The 20,436-nt window shown below is 34.3% G+C and overlaps 1 protein-coding gene across 1 annotated transcript; it reads right to left on the bottom strand.

Annotated features, from left to right (window-relative positions):
• Positions 1 to 253: 253 nt before the first annotated feature.
• eIF3c (eukaryotic translation initiation factor 3 subunit c) lies at positions 254 to 19,956 on the bottom strand. The gene is made up of 18 exons (XM_071591969.1): positions 19,856 to 19,956; positions 19,398 to 19,499; positions 19,186 to 19,318; positions 18,859 to 19,003; positions 17,679 to 17,821; positions 14,075 to 14,187; positions 13,361 to 13,500; positions 12,563 to 12,707; positions 10,736 to 10,995; positions 7,927 to 8,136; positions 7,659 to 7,812; positions 6,206 to 6,421; positions 3,480 to 3,620; positions 3,173 to 3,311; positions 2,017 to 2,210; positions 1,606 to 1,809; positions 1,105 to 1,243; positions 254 to 625 (listed from the first exon to the last, which is right to left on the bottom strand). The coding sequence occupies exons 2-18, from the start codon at positions 19,485 to 19,487 to the stop codon at positions 516 to 518; spliced, it is 2,676 nt and encodes an 891-aa protein (XP_071448070.1). The 5' UTR covers positions 19,488 to 19,499; positions 19,856 to 19,956; the 3' UTR covers positions 254 to 515.
• Positions 19,957 to 20,436: the final 480 nt, after the last annotated feature.

The raw sequence follows: 20,436 nt of genomic DNA, 5'->3' as shown, positions 1-20,436 counted from the left end.
ATAAATACCTGAGTCTCCACTTCCATCCGTGGCCGTGACAATGGATGAGTCAAGCTTTCTGCCTCTGGTGAGAGAGTTGTTCCGATTTGCATGCTACTCCTAAATTAGTGATTGACTTTCACCATAACTTTATAGAAAACTTCCCATGGTACAGGGCTTTGTTAGTAAGTAGGCTCTGCCCTTTACCACTGTAATCAACTTCATATTTAATAATTTTCTGCTTTGCTTTCCACTTGAAATCAATTCAAAGATGTATACATCAACTTTCTATTTTACTTCTCATCCTGACAAAATATAAACACAAAAGTTACCACAGGACATTTATTCTCTACAACAAGGCAATGATAACAGCTTTCAATATTTGCCTCAATGGTTTAAAATTCTCCAGGAACACACCCAGACATATGTCACTGTAACATGATGGAATCTGTAGAGTTTTACATAATTCAGATGGTTCTTCCAATAGGATAAAAAAGAGATAACCTGAAACTTCCACCTCTTGTTTTGAATTTCTTCTAATATGCTCTCCCTTCTCGACCACGGCGGTCCCAGTTTTGACCTTGCCGATTGAAGTTTTGCCTATCTCTGTATCCACCTGGGTTTCCTCCACGAGCAAAGAAGTTACCTTCACAGAAAGAAAACAGCATTTGAAAATACTTTCCATAATTGTAAAATAGAAGGAAGCGTGTACTCAAAGACAGTATTATGATGGACAAAAGCTGAATCCCACAAATAGGAAAATGTTTCACTATATTTCTATTATAAGTCCACAAGTTAGAACCTGAATCCACAAATCTGCATAGATTTTATCAGATAAACGTGCTTAAACAAAAATGTACTTCATGGACAATTTAAGTTACCATGCACTATATCTTGAAAAATATAGCATGAGCATTCATTCAAATATGTCTAACTTCTAATACAACCCTAAATATTTACTCTAAAAACGTAATGATTTATACATCCATTATTCCTGCAAAAATTTTTCCCCATAACATTTTTTATATTGTTCTTTACAATAAATCTCACAAATCTTAGCAATAAACTGAATGCATCATGTTGGTCATAAAATTAATGGATAGAAGTAAATATTGTCTACTTTACCTTGCTTCATTTCAAATATCCTCTCATTGGAATCCACTAAATTGTTGACCTTATCCGTTAGCTGAAGAGCCAATGATTGCAGACGACTAGGTTCACTTCTATGCATTACCACTGTGTGAGTTGGATCATCTAATGATGCCTTTAAATAAAATATAAAAATGCATTACCATTCTGACATCTCCATCACATCAGTATGAAGAAATTGAAATAATAAACTTTGGCAAGAATTATGAAAACAGCTGTGCTTAAAATATGATACTATGCTTAACTATAACAAATTCACCACAAATGTATTGAGAGTAATTTCTGATGGCATTTTTTGTCAAGCTACCCACAAAATTGCAATGTAATTTGGTTAAAGAATAAACTGTCAGTAGATAAATATCATGACTATGGAATTCAAATGCACAAAAGGAAGATTTTTAAACCTAATAGGAAGTAGAAATACTCTAGAATTAGATAATTAATTTTAAGATTGTTTCCATCAACCCAGATAATTACCATCAGTTCTTCATTGATTATCATCTTGCTAATAATTGAGTGAACAACAGACTGATCCAGCTCAAACATTTCTGCCAAAGTGGGCATCGATATTGAGTCATAAACATGAGAGTAAGTAAAGAGGTATGTCCTTAATGCCTCTTCTTGAATAAGGCGACTTAGCATTTCTCTCACTCTATCTGCCTGATAGAACAAATCCCACACCTAAAAATTGAAAAGGAGTATATTTAAGCACATTTCTTGGATTGATGACATAAAACATGAGGAATACACTTTAAGAAATTAGAGCCTTTTATCAAACAGAAATTCAAAATCAAAGTATCAACAGCATTTCTCTGAGGAGAAATTCAATCACATAATTCAAATTAATATGGGCTTGTTCCTCAATGCAATATTTGTACACCCACTCACCTTGGCATTCATTTTCTGATTGATGATAAAATTTTTGCAAGCACTCCAATTACCATTTCTCATGGCTTTGGAGGCTGCCACCACATGCTCACGCATTGATTCAGGTGGCCCCACTAAAGACTGACGCTCACTGGACCGAAGCTGCTGATAAAATGTCTTTGAAATCATTCGTCGCCTGGCATCAAATTCATGGGCTACAAAGAATTTTATAAAATTAACTGAGTGTAGAGTTATGATATCTAGGCTGGGTTAAGCACCAAAGACTCTGATCAACAATTCATAACCATTTATAGATCCATAGAAAATTTCATTGTAAGACTAACTTTTAGACACTTATTATGGGGTCACTTTTAGCATTAATACTCTTAAGATTTGATTATAGCATATAAAATTAAAAAGTATTGCCTAATATGCAAAACAATAACTAATGTAAGCCTAAGAGTAAGAGTGAATATACAAGATAGTCATTATGAATGGACTCATACCACACTGCTATCTTCAGAAATTGCATGGTTTGCCATGCTAACTTCAATATCACCTTTTATCCAAATTGGAGAGAGGTAAAAAAAATAACATGCCTAATCACTTAATGAGGGGTCATCACAAAAATTAAGAATAAGTACGATGTAGTAGGAGAAACATGGAAGAAGTTCCCAACAATAATTTTGCCCAAGGTATGTAAATACCCTTCCATTTCAAGCAATAATGAACCTTGGGCTGAGCTGAGGTCACATGCAGTATTGAAGTTTATTATTCTTTAAATGGAGGGTGAAAAACACAAATGAACTACCTTATGCCCAAAATGATTTTATTACTGTTCTATCAGGTTAAATATTTAACTATTGTTCTTTGTATTTGTATGTATGTATTGTACTATATGTTTCCTTCAACTGATGTTAAATTATGTTTTGTGACTGGTTTAATTACCTTATTCTATGCATTATGTAAACCTGTTTCACTCCATAGGTTTCAAAACCTCATGTAACATGTATTCTGCTCCAAGGGACTTTGCTCCCAGAGCAATAAAAATTGTTTATTATTATTTATTATGATTCTAAATTTTGGCAAATATAATATCCCAATAGTTTCCATCCTCAAAGAAAGGAAGAAGACAAACTTTCTAAATGGTCTCTAATACAATCACGTAATCACTCACCTGCCATATAAGGAATCTCAATAAGCATGGCTGAAACAAGGTATACACATTCCAAAAGTTCCAAATTTATATGCATATGGAATGGCATCTGCCTCTGTTTTTCTATCTTCTCTTGCTCTTTGCTCCTTTCATGTTGGCGCTATTAAATCAGGATAATTAAGCATTAACCAAGAATAAAAATATGCACATACTAATAAAATGAAAATTCATTGTGCCTGGAGCAATGTTATGTGACAATAGGTTATTTACCCTTATTACAAAACATTTTTTTCCTGGTGTATCACTTTCTTGTAAGTATAAGATTTACCTGAGGCAGAAGACCTTGAGCAAGTAACTCCTTAACTTTCCCAGTCATCATGAGGTCAACAAGACAATTATGAGCATCCTTGATATTGGCATGCCGAAAAGCACACAATCCGAGGTGGGCCATCGTCCTGTTATATAGGATCTGAAATGGTAAACTGTTATGAGGAAAGGGTTTCTCAAGAGCATACACTTAAAAATGCAAATATATTGTTATGACAGACTATGCACATTGCTCCTCGAGTTTTCATTAAAACTTTTTGAAACGTAAAATATAAAAGAAGACCATTGTCTCATTGTCTGACTGTAATGGGCAATGTAAGTTTTCAGACAGACTACCAAATAGTATTTCACTTAAGTATTCAAGAGAAGGTAATATTGATTTCAAATTTCTGTGGCACCACTGCATATAATATCCTGAATTTTGAATTATTTTCTGCAAGTCCTTACATGAGTTTATAAGTAACTGGCTACAGATTACTCTTTGCAGAACTCATTGGGATGGCCATTAAATAAATAGAAGTATCATTGAATGACCAGGGACAAGACAATGCAATAATTAGTTTCAATTTTTATATCTTAAAATATACCACAACGTAAATGTAATGAAACTCTAAAACTCTAACTGCAGAAAAACTAAGAACTAAATAACTTAAAGCATCACATAGCTAAATGAATTGATTATTTCAAATTTAGTTGAATGCTGTACAAAGCACTAGCTCAGGAGAACCCAAAAGATAAAACGGTCAGTAAGTGAAATCAACTTCTCCCTGAGGGATCCCACTAAAAAGGTAATCCAATTTCCCAAAATACAAAATTTCTTTTAAACAACAGATAGCATGGCCTCAAATGAAATTTAAAATACACTCAATTTTATAAATGATCCAAAAATTAAATTCAAGTAAAAATTTTAATTTAGCAAATATAATTGTAGGTTGCGGTACTCCAGGGATAGAGCATTGGAACACTGACCAGAGGGTCCAGAATCGATTCCTGGGCAAGCCGCTCTGGGCACCTGCAGCTACACCAAAGCTATTTGATTTTTCAGGCACCAGATCTCTCTGGGAAACCATAACCGACATAAGGAAAGGAACTGGCCCCTACCCTGATGAGTGAATTTCACACACTGTCAGGCTTTGTACTACGTGAACTCTAAATCACCTACCAAACCAACCTTTGGGTTGATTACCGTGTTTATGGTTTTTATGGTTACAGATGATATTATTTGTATTAATATGTTGTGCAAATGTGACTATCAATGTACGAATTAAATTCTACTGACCACAAGTTAAACTGATTTTATTCCTAGGCATTACCTGGTACGGAACTGCCTATTCAACAAATGTGTGATATCTTTACCAACAGAAAGATTGAATTCCACATCTTAACGCCCCATTCAACAGACCGTGCACTCACTCAAAGTGCCCTCCACAAAGCACCTCAAGTAGGGATCGAAATACAACTGAAAAATATTCGACGACTCCGCTACGATTCAAACCCGAACCCTCTGGGTGGGAAGGCAGTACTATAGCCACTGCAACATCTGAATCCCTTAATTGAAAAATATGGCAACCACATCATATTATAAGATCATTTGCTTCTAGTTCCAGCAAATTATATTTTCCTTGCATTTATATTTTTCTCACTATCTATCTCTTTCTTTCACTCGCAACATATATTTTCAAGACTTTTGAGAGTTCACTTATAGAATAAAAAAAAAAAGAATCAAAGTTTGATTTCTGCAAACCAATATTTAAAAAAGCAGGACAATTTTGAGAAGTTCCTACATGAGGGAATTGTGGATTCAATGTAAGTTTTAACTGCTATCAATGACTCACAGGTTCTGGTAAGAGCTGGTGATCACCTTTGCCACACACTACAGCAGGATTTTGCATAATTATATGTACGAGGGTCATCCGGAAAGTAGTACCCGTTCGTGCCGCATGAAGTGCTGACGACGCGAGTAGCCGCTGGACGAGGTCAGATAGCTTCAGTGGCTTGTCTGCCTTCTCTGAGCCAAGTTGCGTGACGCTAGCATTGCCTGTGTTGTTTCTGTGATTGTTTACAATGTTTAAAAAAATTGAGAACGCCGCCAGTTGTGAAGTGAGGGCAGTGATTAAATTCCTCAATGCAAGAAACGTTCGCCCATGTGATATTCATCGCCAATTAAAGGAGGTGTATGGAGACAATGTAATGGACGAGTCGTCTGTTCGGCGGTGGTGTCGCAACTTCAACATGGGGAGGGGGAACACACACGACGATGAGCGTTCGGGGAGACCGTCTGTCATTACAGACCAACTGGTGAGCTCAGTTGACGAATTCGTGAGGAACGATCGGCACGTCACAATTGATGACATCTGTGAGCATTTTCCCAATGTTTCTCGAACAATTGTTCATGAAATTGTTAAACACCATCTGCATTATGCAAAAATTTGTGCAAGATGGGTCCCTCGCGTATCTCAATGAGCTGGCGGCGAAGGACTATGCAGCAGGAATACAGAAACTTGTCACACGTTATGACAAATGCCTTAATTTGCTTGGAGATTATGTTGAGAAGTAGTTTAAAGTATCCTCTTTCAAATAAAATTTTTTATGTTTGTTAATATTTACTTTTGTGTCTTTATTTCACGAACGGGTACTACTTTCCGGATGACCCTCGTAGATATCAATGTCTCCTTAAACTATTATTTTACATATAATTGAGTAAATATAGGCAAAGTCAATAGTTACTTGAGTAGGAGGATCAGAGTGCTGGATAGCTTCTTGAAGATGCGACATAAGCATTAGATCACGGGCTTGGAACCAGTTGTCATGCAAGGCGTGGTGATAGATGTGTGCCAGGATGGCACGGGTTCGAAGGCGATCTGTGCCATCACGTGCATATATGTACTTGCACAATGTCTCCATTGTACTCACAGAAGTTACTGCATCCTCTGGAGGTGATGCCTATAAGAAATTATAAAAACCACTGAATATCGTAGTTGCAAATGAGAGCATGCTATCTGCATCAATACTGGAGTTTAATCTTTTCATTAACATGAAGAGCATAAGAGTGCTCAAAAACAGCAAATGGAATGCTTTGTGCAAAATATAAACAGATGCATGCTCACTACAGGCCCATCTCATGATAGCTTAAAAGTAAGTTTAGGAAAGAATAGCGTGGTCAAAATGTACTAAGTTTTGTTTCAAATTGAGAACTGAAAACACCCTTCTTGTTAAAACTATGTTGAAATTTAACATTAATACGAAAAAAGTTAAACTGGAAGCATTAACTTTTAAATAGTTAAAGATTTTGTAAATACAAAGTAAAAACTGCTGAAATTTGCCTAATTCCATAAGGAATAAGCTGATATTTCATTGCCTGATGCAAGTCTCAACATAATTATGCAAGTTACAAAACATTTGGCCACGATTGAATTGACTATCTGTGAGAAAATATTTTTCAATAATGAATACAATAAATGAATTAACCAACTCCTTGAAAAATAATAAAATTTATATTCAAGGCAAGATGGAATTTCAAGTGAATCAGTGTTACACAGATTATGGACAGTTAAGCAGCAAAGATGATGAACAGGGAAAAGAGGATTACAATCAATCATTGCAGGTGTCATCACACCAGTATTTTGAAAAACAATGCAAGGACAATGATTTTTTAGGAAAAAGAGTAATTGAAATTGGAAAATTTGGGAGAATTAAAATAGAAAAAATACAAGCAATACATTGCATTTTAAGGACTGCTTATATAAGTTTCTTTTAAATAGTATCAGCAAATATTTAATCTGCAATTAGTAAAATGGAAAATTCCTTAATCATGGGAAGGTAAAGGAAATCTATTCAATAAAATTATTCTGGTGAATCAGATTTATTCTAATTTTCCTGATGGTTAAATATTATCTCAACCGATTTCAAATGGTTTACGATGGAAATAAGCTTTTCCCAGAAATAAAATGGTATCCTGCAATTAATCTTTTCCATTTTTAGCAGCATTTTCCCACGAGTTGGAATTAGCCAAAATAAGTCATCCAACACTTTTGGAGAGCACTAAATAATTAACCTATTTTGAAGAAAATAAGAAAACTAACATATTCACTCAAGTCCTTCAAACTGCTGTTCAGCTGTGTAGGAATTATGCAGGCTTGGCTTTTCACTGAATGAATCTTTTACAAGCTATTTAACGTACCTGTTTCTGCTTGGGAACTTCTGGATCAAATTTGTAATACAAATGCTCCACCTTCCTAAGATAAATACAGCAAAGATCCGAGGATACAGAGTTTCGTTCAAGGTACTCCTGCACTTTGTCAATGATCAAACAAACTTTTTTCTCATCTTTCAACCTAAAATGATGAAAAACAAGACAAAAACATAATTTAAACGTGTTCTTAAACGGCTTCATACTAGTAAAGACAATAAAAATTTATCGCCAGAACAGTGAATGAACCAAAACCCACCTTTCCACATATTCATTAGAATGAGGATCACACTCTTTGAGAAGTTTAGTGAACTCCTCATCTAAACGATCCACTACTGTAAGGACACAGCCCCTGATCTTGTAAGGAGGCTTATCAAAAACTTCTGTCTCTTCAAGAATTTGTTCGCTTATAGTCAAATCTGGGGTGTCCAAAACCATGTTCAATGTTTCAACAATGCGATCCAGCAGCCTGAAATTAAAAATACAACACCTTAAAAAATGGCTCCATTGGTGAGTCTATTTGCAACTGGGATTTTTGGATTAAATTAAAATTGATTGTGACCCAAATAAATATGATTTTTTCAGATTACTGACTCAAATGTCATCCTCACTGAATAATGGGTACAGAGCTTAGCAAGAAAGAAAATAAAGGCCGCTAGTCTAAAAAGTTTCACTAAATTGACAAAAGTAACATGGTAAAATTCACATTGTCGTACACAATGATACCAAGCCATTGAGCACAGGACATAGTTCACTTCCTTAACATGGAAAATTCAAGTTTACTCTCTTGTCTACATCTGTTTTATATGATAATGACACCACTTTTGGGCAAAAATGTCAACACCTAGAAGATGCAGAGTTAAGATCTAGCGATACCGAAAGACAGGCTAAGGAATGGTTTGATGTCAATCATTTACATTCAAATACTAACAGAACTCAGCATATTGTGCGCAGTCTTAGATAAAAAATAACTGATGTTGAAACAGCTAAAATACAAGGAATTTATACGGATACAAAACTGGGAGACTCGCATCAGTCAGACCTGTAATAAACTGAGTAAAGCTGTTTATATGTTAAGAAAGCTCAACTTTCTCATTTGAAATGAGTATTTCAAACACTTGAACACTTCACTTCAAACATTTGAATTATGATGATGAGTTATGGGGTCATTCCCCACATGCTAAACAAATTTTGCCACCGCAAAAGAGAGCTATTCGCTCTCTTGCTAATATACCACCACATGATTCCTGCCAACCTTTTTTATTAGGTATGGAATCATGACTGTATTTAGTTTATACATCTTTAAGGCTCTGATTCATGTGAAAGTTAATCTAGAAACTTACCAATTAAGATCTAACATCCATAACCACTCCACAAGAGGTAAATCAAATCTAAATACTACTTATTGTAGATTGTTATCAACTCACAACACATTTCATTATATGAACATATGACTGTATACCTATCTGCCTACTCAGTTGAAATCAGATGGTATCCAGTTTCAAGAATAGGGTATATACCTGGTTACTTGCTCCCCCACTTTACTCATTGGATTAATTCTTTTGTGACAATCTTCATTTAATTTAAGAACTTCTGTTTTTTGTTAAATAATATTTATATTGACGACATTAAATATGGTTGTACCATATTTCAAAATGAATCAAGTATCATTATTATTGTAAAATACCAATCTTCTCGAAAATGTTTTTAGAGATGGCAATACTCAATTATAATCCATTTCAGACTGAATATAAGCTAAAACCTTTTACACTTTAAGTCAGGCACCAAAGGTGTATGTCTGAAATCAAGAAGTCACTGCAGCAGCATTTAATCACATTAATAGAAGATATTTTCTTTCTAGACAGTCCCATCACTTATGAATGGCTTATCAGTAGCAGTTTTTAGGGGAGGTGACCGACAGCTGAGGTCATTTGCACCATGGGGAATGGACAGGAAAGGATGAAGGGTGGAGAGAAACCTGATGTCGGCATTAGACTTCTCTTAACGAAAGAGTTAACTATTAACCTTATAAGTTAACTATTTTTCACCTATAGTTGCCACTCTAATATGCCCCTAAGGAGCACTTTAAAAGGGGGGGGGGGGCAATTCTGTGCTAGTTTCAATTCAATTTTGCTTATTTTTTAGGATAAGTCTTCATATCCAAGGCAACCTTGAGAGTTCTGTCAATTATTCATTAGTCCAGATGTCATTGTTGCTCTAAATTGTCATTTATTTTCTCATTCATCCAGGCAGATCATGAGATAATTTGTCAATCCAAACCCCACACCAAATATGGATGTCGGCATATCTATACCCATAATAAATTGCAATTTTGGTTAGCTCATCATTCTTAGCCACTTGCTTTGAGTTTTGATTCATTTGGTTGTTTCTTGCCTTTTTTACAACATTATTATAAGGCATGATATGCCTTTTAATCTTTTAGAAAGTTTCCTCCCAATATTACCCCAGTCACCTCACCTTAAATTCTCTCAAATTGATGAATTCAAAGTGTCATTAACTAAAATAAAACACTTCCAGACGACAAAAACAAAATAATCAAGGTGCCAATTATAGGCATATTACAGGACTGTACAAAAAATTCTAATCCACATTTTGCAAAATTCAAAAAGTATAGCAGAACTGGAATGGAGTAATGAATGAATCTCAGAACTTGAGCAACGGGGAAATTCCACATGGAAATGGCTCAAATATGTTTCTTGAATTAACTAAATAAATTATTCCAAAAACAGTGATGACATCATGAGTTTACTCCCCATTAAAGATCAAGGTAATAGTGTTTTCATTGATGTTCAGTCATGGTTAAAGGCAAAATACCATATCCCTGTTTTTAGTTGATCTACATATATCTTCAAAAGAAGGGGGGATGAAATATCATTTGTCATACATACAAAAATAACACATTGTTATTACTTCCTTTGCAAATACTCATTCATTCTTCACATGCACATTTTTTTAGCAAAACAGCTACCCATCATCATCAGAAAAAAGAGATGGTGACAAAATTAAGTTGAGTAGAACACATGACTATGAATTACCATGCCACTTACTTTTCCCAATATTCAGGTTTCATTGCATCTGACACCTTTGGGTTGTAATCAAATATAGATGATATAATAGCAAACTTTATCTTTATTACAACAGCTGGACCAAGGTTATGAGCCTCAGCGACAGCCTGCAACTCATGCAGTAGCTCAATCTGCTCTCTTCTATCAGTTCTTTTCTTCCCACGGGCAGCCACAATTTCACTAAGCTTTTTAACAACCAGCCCAATGTCAATTTCTGCATCCTTGGCAAACATTTTTGGTTTCTAAAATGAATGACAAAAAATAAATAACATGAGATTTAGTTTACCTTTGGTATGCATGGATACAATATGAATTAGAGTCAAAAAGCACTAAGTTTCAGTAGTTTCCACCATAGGCATTATGTAAATTGTATCTACATTTCTGAGCATTAAAATGAATGTATCTATCTTCCCCGGAACTCCTAACTAAAACCATATTAATGCGACAATTTCTCAGCTTACTTGTGTTACTTTAAGATTTTTTAAGCATAATTTACATTCTTATAGGTATTTTGAAAATATTTCAGCAAATTAAGTGCAAATGTAAAATAGTAAAAGGGTCCATTGTGAAGTTTAAGTGAAAGTTTGAGTGAAATGCCTCCATGAAATTTTAAGCAAATTCTCATCATTCAATTTTCCAGTTTTGATTCGAGTCAACTAAGAAGGTACCAGCAATGAAAAACACAATCATAAAATACAAGCAAGTCTAGCAAAGGGTGTTTTAGGCCCTACTACTAAAGTAGCCTATAACAGGCAATATTCCAGTCAAAATTCAACGTCTGATACACAATTTTTAAACACAATCTAACTCATATTCAATAGCAACAGTTCAATTCTAACACTGATTTACTGCAGCTCTTCATTCTTCTCTATTCAGTGTTAATTACCTCAACCCCTGACACCTTCTCAGTTTTACTTATATTTCCATTTTTTCTATGTACTTGTACGTTGTTGGTCCGACTCATGGGATCTCATGCTTAAATTTCCCTTCCATAATGTTTCTAACTAATACATATTAACTCAATCCATCTACTTCTTCTTTGCCATTGAATTCTCCATAGGATCCTTTCCTCTTCCACCCCTTTATATCTTCTTTGTTCCTCACCTTGTCTGTCCTAAACTTCTTCAGTATTTTCCTTGGGTGCCATGTTCCAAAAATCTATTCTTCGCTGGTCCACTTACCCGAAGTTCCAAGACCAGATCCCTAGAATGTAAAGCTTCATACGAAAGTTTTTCCTAACTGCTTCCTTTTTTGTAACCTTATGTTTTTTTTAACACAGTACTTCAATGGCCAAGGATTTCTCATTAACACTATTTCTATTCTAGATATTCTGGCAAATTTTCTCATGCTTCTGCTACCATGAGGGTAATCCCAGAAGTATTCGACCCAACAATGAATTTCTAGCATGGAATATTACCACTCATGAATCTGTCTACCAAAATATTAGATTACCTCAAACATTTGACTCAATGGAAGCTATTCACTCCTTAGGGCCTGTATTTTTTAAATTGATAATTTAAATACCATGCACATAAAATGTGTTACATTAAAAATATTTTATCTCTACAATACATGAATCAATAAAAAATCAGACAATGAAAGTTATTCAGTTTTACCACTTTTCGGTAAATTAAATCATTTCATCTAATATTTTCTAACAATTTCTTACCTTATTTCAGGAAACTTGCCTAAACTTTCCTTCCTTTTTTGTGTAATTAAAAATCATGCATAGGTCATTCCACTGTGTGCCTATAAATGTGAATCTAAAGGACATTGAATATTGCTAAAGAGAAGTGAATGTTAACGTACCGATGGAATGGCAACTCCTCCTTTAACAGTTTCCCACTCTCCACCACCATCCTCCTCTTCCTCTCTCCTCTGTTTCCTCTTCTCCTTTTCCTTCTTTTCTTTCTTCTCCTTTTTCTTTTTCTCTTCTTCCTCCTTATCAGTAGTCCTGAAACAATACGCCAAGTAAGCAAGGAAAATACAACTTAGCACTTCTAAAAGAATTACGGGTTGCTCAGGACCAAATTTGTGCCCATCAGGAAAAAGAAAACATTAAACTACAAACACAAATGTTATTATGTGAATTAATCATTTGGAAATATTAATAACAACACAGTCACAAACCAATGAAATAAATAACTTAATTTGCTTTTCAGATTGTCAATCAGGACTTCATTTTTATACTTTTTTTTCTCTTGTCTTTTTAATTTAGAAACATAATTTTAATGTTTTATCTCCTATTCTGAATGCACCATCACAAATGAAATGCAGTACATATTAATGAATGTATACATCAAGTTTTTCAAGAGGTTCTTCCTAGTTTGATTATTGGCTGTATTCATTATTTAACATTGATAGCCATTGTTTTGACCACTGAAAGAGAAGCGGCTTCAGGAAGACTCAACCATCACAGATTTTCCTGTCCCGGATAAATGATATATTTTAAATAAAAACAAAAGCTAGCAACAAGAAGCATATATGTCTTCAGATGTGCTCAATTCATAATTTTACTTGCTAGAAGGATTAAAAACTAAGCAAATAAGAACTGCTTAGACACATAATTATTCCTTAGTATTTCCTAAAAATCTGAGTAACAAATACCTCTTCAAAAATCTTTCTCGATAAGTCATATTTTGATTGTCTTCATCACTGCTGTCAGTTTCATCATCTGAATCAGTACCCCAATCCATAGAATCCTCACTAGCATCTTCATCATCATCTCCATCTTCCACAACAGGACCCTGAAAAATATTACACCAGATTCTAAGCAAAGAGATATAGCATTGATTTCAAATTGATCTTAGTCGAGTCGGTAAAGAAGGGCCCACAAATTTACTAATAGCATTATACCACTGCATTATATGAGCCAAGAGAATTATATTATTAATAATAGCAAAAAACATAAATAAAAACTTACTTCATCTATTTTTTATATGAATTAATTTAGGTACTCTTTGAGTAGAACTTGCCAAATAAAAAGGAATTTGCCTAAGAGGACATAAATTTTCTGTATTTAGAATACTAATTCCTATATTATGATTTAAAATGCAACATGGAAATTATCTATCCCTTCCCACCTTCACTGAAGTTTATGGGTTAATTTAATTCTTGAAAGGGAACAGAGATATAGGTGAAAGTGTATATTTAAGGGACTTTAATATTTACAATTACTTTATGTTAAAATATCAGAATTATTAAAATTGTTATAGAACAAATAATTGAATTAGCTTGAAATAAAATAGTGCAATAATACCAACAAAGAAGAAATCATGTCAATATCATTGTCATATGTACAAATGAAAACTGGCATCCCACCTTCACAAATTTCATCGCTTCAGATGTTTGAAATGGTGCAGGCTCTGCACTCGCTGACTTTTTAAAAGCTGCAGGCCCACTTTCATCTGCCTCAGAATCATCCCCTTCATCTTCTGAAAAAATAAAAATAGGAATTTATTACCTTGAAATTTGCAGCAATTTAACCCATTTTTGACATTATATTGAAATCATCTTTGCAAAGTTTTTAGAAGAATTTTCATCATTTGTCACACTAAGAAAATGTTTCTCAAGCTTAGTTTCACAAAAATCATCTGCCAGTCACCCTCAGTAATGAGCAAATAATTTTCAGTGTCATTTAAATTTGATAAAAATATTTTTTCTCTGCTGTCTAGTCATGCATTTTACTGGAAATATCAAGTTCTTCATGAAAGAAATTACTCAAAAGTAAGTCCCAAACCTTTAATCATTTGAACATATATATTTTGCTGGCTAGCTTTAAGTTTCATTTTTCTTTCACATATGTTAATGGGTAGTCTCTTTGATGGTCATTTTTTTATGGGAGAGGAAAAATTATTATTATTACCATGTCAATTAACTTTCAAGTTTATTAAAAATGCTGCAATAAATAGATTCAGGTCTTTTGAAATAGTAACAATTGTGCATAGTTTCATGATAGATATGAAAAAAATCTACAATATGTTTAATATCCTTAATAGATAAAATGTGATAAATTTCGTTATTGTACGTTGCAGCCCGTAGTGTATAGTAGGTTGTAATCTATGGTCTTCATTTAAAATCAAAATTTATTTAAATTTTAAATTAAAAATCTCAATTTTTAAGGTTCTTAGGGTCTTAGGTTCTTAGAGTTTAGGCTGGGCCATCGGTGCCTTTGAATATTCAGCCAAGAATTCTAGAAAAAGTTGTAGGTGATCAGGTGGTGACTTTGAATGTTTTAGTTTACTTATAGGTAGGTAGAGCACATTTATTGCACTAGAAGCTCTAATTATATATGATAAGATGAATCTGCACTGCATGGTAGAAAACAAAATTAAAAAGGACAAGAAATGCATTAATGCACTTAATATATATATTAATAACAATATTAAAACAATTTATTAGGTGTTCTGGGAAAAGGGAATTGGAGCTTTGATTTTTGTGACCCCTCGCGTGTTTTTAGGCTCACGCCTTAAAATTCCTCCCAGTTTGACCACCATAAGATGTGTTGAAATTACCACGTTTTAATTAATAGACACCTGATTTAAAAAGTATTTCCTGTTTGCCTTTGCCATTACCTATGAGTTTGGAGAGATTAAGGGGTGGGTAAAACTCCACTTTGAGTGAAGTATGAAGGTGATTGGAGATCTTATAGGAGATATCTCCTAGGAATGGGATTGAACACCACTGTAAGTCTTTAGATGTTGAGGACTGAGAGGAGGAAAATCTACTTGGGGCCATTGCTTTTTGCTTTTTCTGAAGCTTCAGAAGAAGTTAGTCAGTGGATAAAAAAAGAAAATAGACAAGAGTTCTCAATTTACAGAATAGCCACATATACGGATCACATAATTCCCAATGATTATGCCCGCCAATTTTCTCACAAATATGTAGCCCTCCACTTGATGATCTATTACTCACTGCTTCCCCCACTTGCTTGAATGACTGCCTCCCTTCTTGGTCTGAAGCAGTTGCAGGCCTGTTATAACGTGCCACAGTCCATATCAACCAAAGTCATTTCAATAATGGCTCTCAATGACACAACACTTGGATGCCTAGACTTATTGATGAACCCTTTGACCATGCTCCACACATATTAGGTCCAACAGATTAAAATCTGGGCTGTTGGGAGGCCAGAATTCTTTGGATCAAAGCATATCATCCCTGTCTGACAACCAATTTTACACCAAATGCCTGGTATGGACTGGGTGAACCATCCTGCTGGAAAATATACAGCCTTCCAGATGACACAGTTTCCATCCAAAGCTTCACTGCATTTGTCAGAACACACAAATAAATTCTTTGTTGATATTTTCCCTTTTGTTATAGAAATGCGGTTCACCCTCACTGGACAAAACTCTTAGCATGTAAACATTCAACTTAAATTTTGTCCTGGAAACAATGAGGACATCTTTGGGTTGTGGGCGAGCCAGCAGTTGTTTCTACCATTGCTTTTAGCATCCAAGGTCAAACTTTTTTCACAAAAATCTGATTTGTCCAGCAACAGTCCTTTAAGGAACACAAAAGCAGGTTGCAACGTTCAATATGTTTTGCCCTGGTAGCTTCGGAAAGCATCTGTCATATTCTTATGGTGCAAGGCTTGTGGCAAAGGTTTTCCACAACAATTCAACACATAGTCTTTTCACTAACGCCGACAACCAATGACAATTTTTGGATCAATTATCCTAGATCCTCAACAATGAGCTCATGAGTCTACTGGATGATGTTACGCATCCTGACATTGTACTTCTTCAAGTAAGGTTTCCCTTGCCGGTGTTGCAAAACCATTGCCAGACTTTTTGAACTCATTATACTTTGGAACAACATAATACACCATCGATCTCAGGAATTTGAAATACTGAATTATTTCTTTCACCGAGAAACCAGTGCGAACACTCTGCAATAATCACAGCTCTTCGGTTATACTTTGCACTCATTCTCAGCATTGCAACAGTTTTAAGGTTATGACTGTTCAGTACATACGTCAAGAAAATTTGGGTTCCAATGGTGACCTCTGCAATTAGCAGGATAAATAACCTAATAAGCGGGGACCTCTGTATAAATTAGCAGGAATTTCTAATTGAATTTTATCCAGCCACACCTTGTATAAGTCATTACAAATTTGGAAAATATTCCATAAATAGATTGCAAGAGAGCATATTATGTAGTAGTTTAGTCGTTGGAATATTTCACACCTTAAAAATGATGAGGAGGATGGATTTCTAAGTATTCTGTGCTTCAATGTACAACCAATGAATTGGACAAATAGACTGTTTTTATTCAGCTTACTAAAAATACGAACAATTTGTTAAAATATACATCTTTCACATAGAGATTACATTTGTTTAACTGGACACCTGTGATTTACCTTTTTGCAGAAATTACAGTTAAATGGAAAAAATACGGTTTATATGCCCATATTTTACCTGTATATTTACATTTTAAAAGTTTTGGTAGCAACAAGATGAATACTTACACGGTGTGAAAAACCATATACTTTAAGATTTGATGATGAGACATACCTAATATTTTCCCACCAAAAATCCATAAAATGAATACCCAAAATCTATCAAAAATATAAGTTAATGTGAAATTGAATTTTTTGCCAAGTGAAGTTAATTATCCCCTTACCCCACTTAGCAGTACTTCCCAACGGCAGAATTTATTAAATTTCTTATAGGACAAGAGGTAAACAGAATAGGATTCTAAGGTGATAACAGAGTTAATGAAGTAATATGATGGAAATAATTTCAACTAAAATGCTCAAACAGCTTGTGTTATTTTACATTATCCAAACCATGATTAAAAATAAATACGAATTACATTGGGAGTAAATAAAAATGATAGAAAGTCATCAATCAACCAAATGGGCAGGAGTTATAATGATTCTTATTATTTAGGAAAATAGTTAAAGATAAAAAAGAATGATTACCTTTTTCTTCTTCTTCATCATCATCAGCCTGATCTGGATTTTCCCTAAATTTGGCAATATCCTCATCAAAATCCTTGTTGTACTTTCTTAGTTTCTGACGAAGAGATGATAATGACTTGGAATTGTTTTTCGACATATTTTTCCTAAAATGTATAAATAAAAGTCAGCGAAGAACCCATGGGTCTTTTGATATAACATTACAGAAGTATATTGTTTGCATCAGAAAACAGAATAAAACATTCATAATTCAGATGAAATTTAAATTTTAAGGCTTTGAGTAACCATTACGATAATAAAAAGAGACACCTTGAATCAGCAACTGAGTAATTAATGGCTAAATGCACTTGAAAACATCTGTCTGAATTAGAAAATAATCACAACATTAACAATTTTTTCTGAGCACACACTATTGTTTACTAAATTGAAATTATGCACACATCAATGTAATTGGGGCATAGTCACCTCACCTCGCCACTCGTTAATGTACATATGTATAGCTTTAATTGTACTGGACTTACACTTCATTTATTTTAGCATAATGGATACAAGCACTTTCAAGAGACACTTATTAGTACAAAATTTTGATTGGACTTGATGGTTTCCTTGACTTGACCATTGGTCTAAAAAGAAACAATCAAATTAAAACCTCTTGCTAATGCATGAAATTAATCATTTAAGAACCATGTGAGAATTAACTGAACAAATTTATACCAAACATTCACAATCACCATTAAATATCACACGTATTAGCTAAGTATTCTGGCATCCTACATGCAAAGCAGAATCATTAAATTTTTCATTAACTATACTTTGAATTACTGACCCAGACAAGGAAAACAATTTCTCTTCTTTGACCAAAATTATGACGACCAGCTGTATTTTTCCTCAAAATTTGAACATCAGCATAGCCATTTTTTAATTGCCCACACTAACAAGGTAGATTTTTAACAGTCACCCAGCTGGTCATTTAGATCAGTATTCATAGCTACTCTAACTCTATTACAACACTCTAATTCTCAATAAACAATAAATATGGAAATAAGTCCCGCCCCCACTGCCCCCATCTACTTGCGAAATATACAGAATTATGGCAGAGGGACAATTTGAATAGATCAAAAGACGCGTTTGAAAAATAAAAGGGGAGATTCAATGTATAAAATAAAAAGGAACATTTTATTACCTTCCATCTCGATCTTCCCACACCTTATTTATAAAATCCTCCATTTCCACGAGACAGCGAAGGTAAAAACGAGGAGTCACTCCATTTTCCTCTTTGGCTATTACAGGAAGAGCTTTCTGATAAGCTCGCATCAGTTCCTCAAAACCTTTTCATAACAGCAAGACAATACAGAATTAAACACATGAAACTATAGAAAAATATCATTTAACTGCTATTTTATACATGAACAAGCGCAAGGCAAATTTCAGTAGAATTCCAACTTAATGAACACACACAAGAAATTATCAGGAGTTTTTACATTTAAATACATTGCATTGCAAAACTCACTGGACAACATGCTGCTCATGTCTTTAATCTTTTTGAAGTTTCGAATCTGCTTGATCAAAGTCGTCAGATCTTCATACCGCTTTTCTTTTGTGGAACGAACAACTCTCTTCGTTTCCTCTTCATCGTCACTAAACTAAAAGTGCGAAGAGTTAAACCAAAAAAGTATACGACGAGATAAAAAATATACATTTAAATTTCCTAAATGAAATTACCGTAAATGTCGGTGCTTGGCGTTGAACCTGCTCCTCCTCAGATGAACTCTCCGTTTCCGAATCGGATCCAGTTGCGAAAAAGCGACTCATCTTACGAGATTACTGAAACGAAAAAGTGATATTCATTGACACTAAGCAACGAATTGGGTAAATAGGAACACCTCCGTATATGTAAAGCAGACTGCATGCAGTAGCTACACGATAGCCACATGCTATACGAAAATACAGTCGTCCTTAATTAAATAGCCATAGATTCGAACCTCTCCAATACCAAAAAACCGGCAAGTATGTAAAATATAGGTTTAATTGCATGTGTTGTATTTAAAGCCGCATCATAACCGAAGCGAGTAATCAATATGTTTTACTTAAAACATGCCGTTCTCATTTTATACTTGGCTTGCGTGCTACATAAGAGACGTATAAAACGATAAAAACTTTGTCAACATTTAGAAACTCACCTAATAACTCCAATCACAAAAAAAACCGCAAAACTTTTACGATTTGACGTGTTCTTTATCACCACATTGGAAACATGGGACTAATGTTTCGCCCTCTGTCGCTACATTATCGAACTAGATGGTTGAGTTACGATCGGCGTGGCCTCTAAGCGTTTTAATTGTCGCGGGAAACATAAATATGAAAAGAATTTCAATAAACCGGTGCTCAAAATCAATTGATTCGCAGCATTGATTGCACCATTTCCTAAGTTATTCCTTTTTATATAAAACACTGCAGCACGACGGCTAATATATGTATTGCAACATGCATCTTGGTTAAATATCTAAGTTACAAAATAAATTCAGAAAGAAGGTCCTTTGTTCTGACTAGTTTCCTAGAGCTCCAATCTTCCATTAAGATGGATTGACAAAATCCATAAACTTAGAACTAAGAATATTTATGTCTATTCTAAATTTCGCACATTTTATAGCACAAATGAGCCCAGAATTAAGGAGTTTATGCATTTTGTGCATAATTCTTTCTCAGTAGCAAAGTCAAACGACAATATTCGACATCTTTTCCCACAGCCAATTTGAGTCGA

The sequence above is a fragment of the Hetaerina americana genome, unplaced genomic scaffold (genome assembly GCF_022747635.1).
Source record: "Hetaerina americana unplaced genomic scaffold, ioHetAmer1.1.p SCAF_5, whole genome shotgun sequence".
Taxonomy (NCBI): Eukaryota; Metazoa; Arthropoda; class Insecta; order Odonata; family Calopterygidae; genus Hetaerina; species Hetaerina americana.
Note: the sequence above shows the minus strand (reverse complement) of the source record. Positions and strands in the feature narration are given on the sequence as shown.

Excerpts from the sequence above, each read along its gene's own strand:
- eIF3c (XM_071591969.1), bottom strand. The coding sequence starts at position 19,487 with ATGAGTCGCTTTTTCGCAACTGGATCCGATTCGGAAACGGAGAGTTCA. Across the intron at positions 17,822-18,858 it reads TGGGAAGATCGAGATGGAAG|GAAAAATATGTCGAAAAACA; the intron begins GTAATAAAATGT and ends TATACATTTTAG. Across the intron at positions 626-1,104 it reads GATATTTGAAATGAAGCAAG|GTAACTTCTTTGCTCGTGGA; the intron begins GTAAAGTAGACA and ends CTTTCTGTGAAG.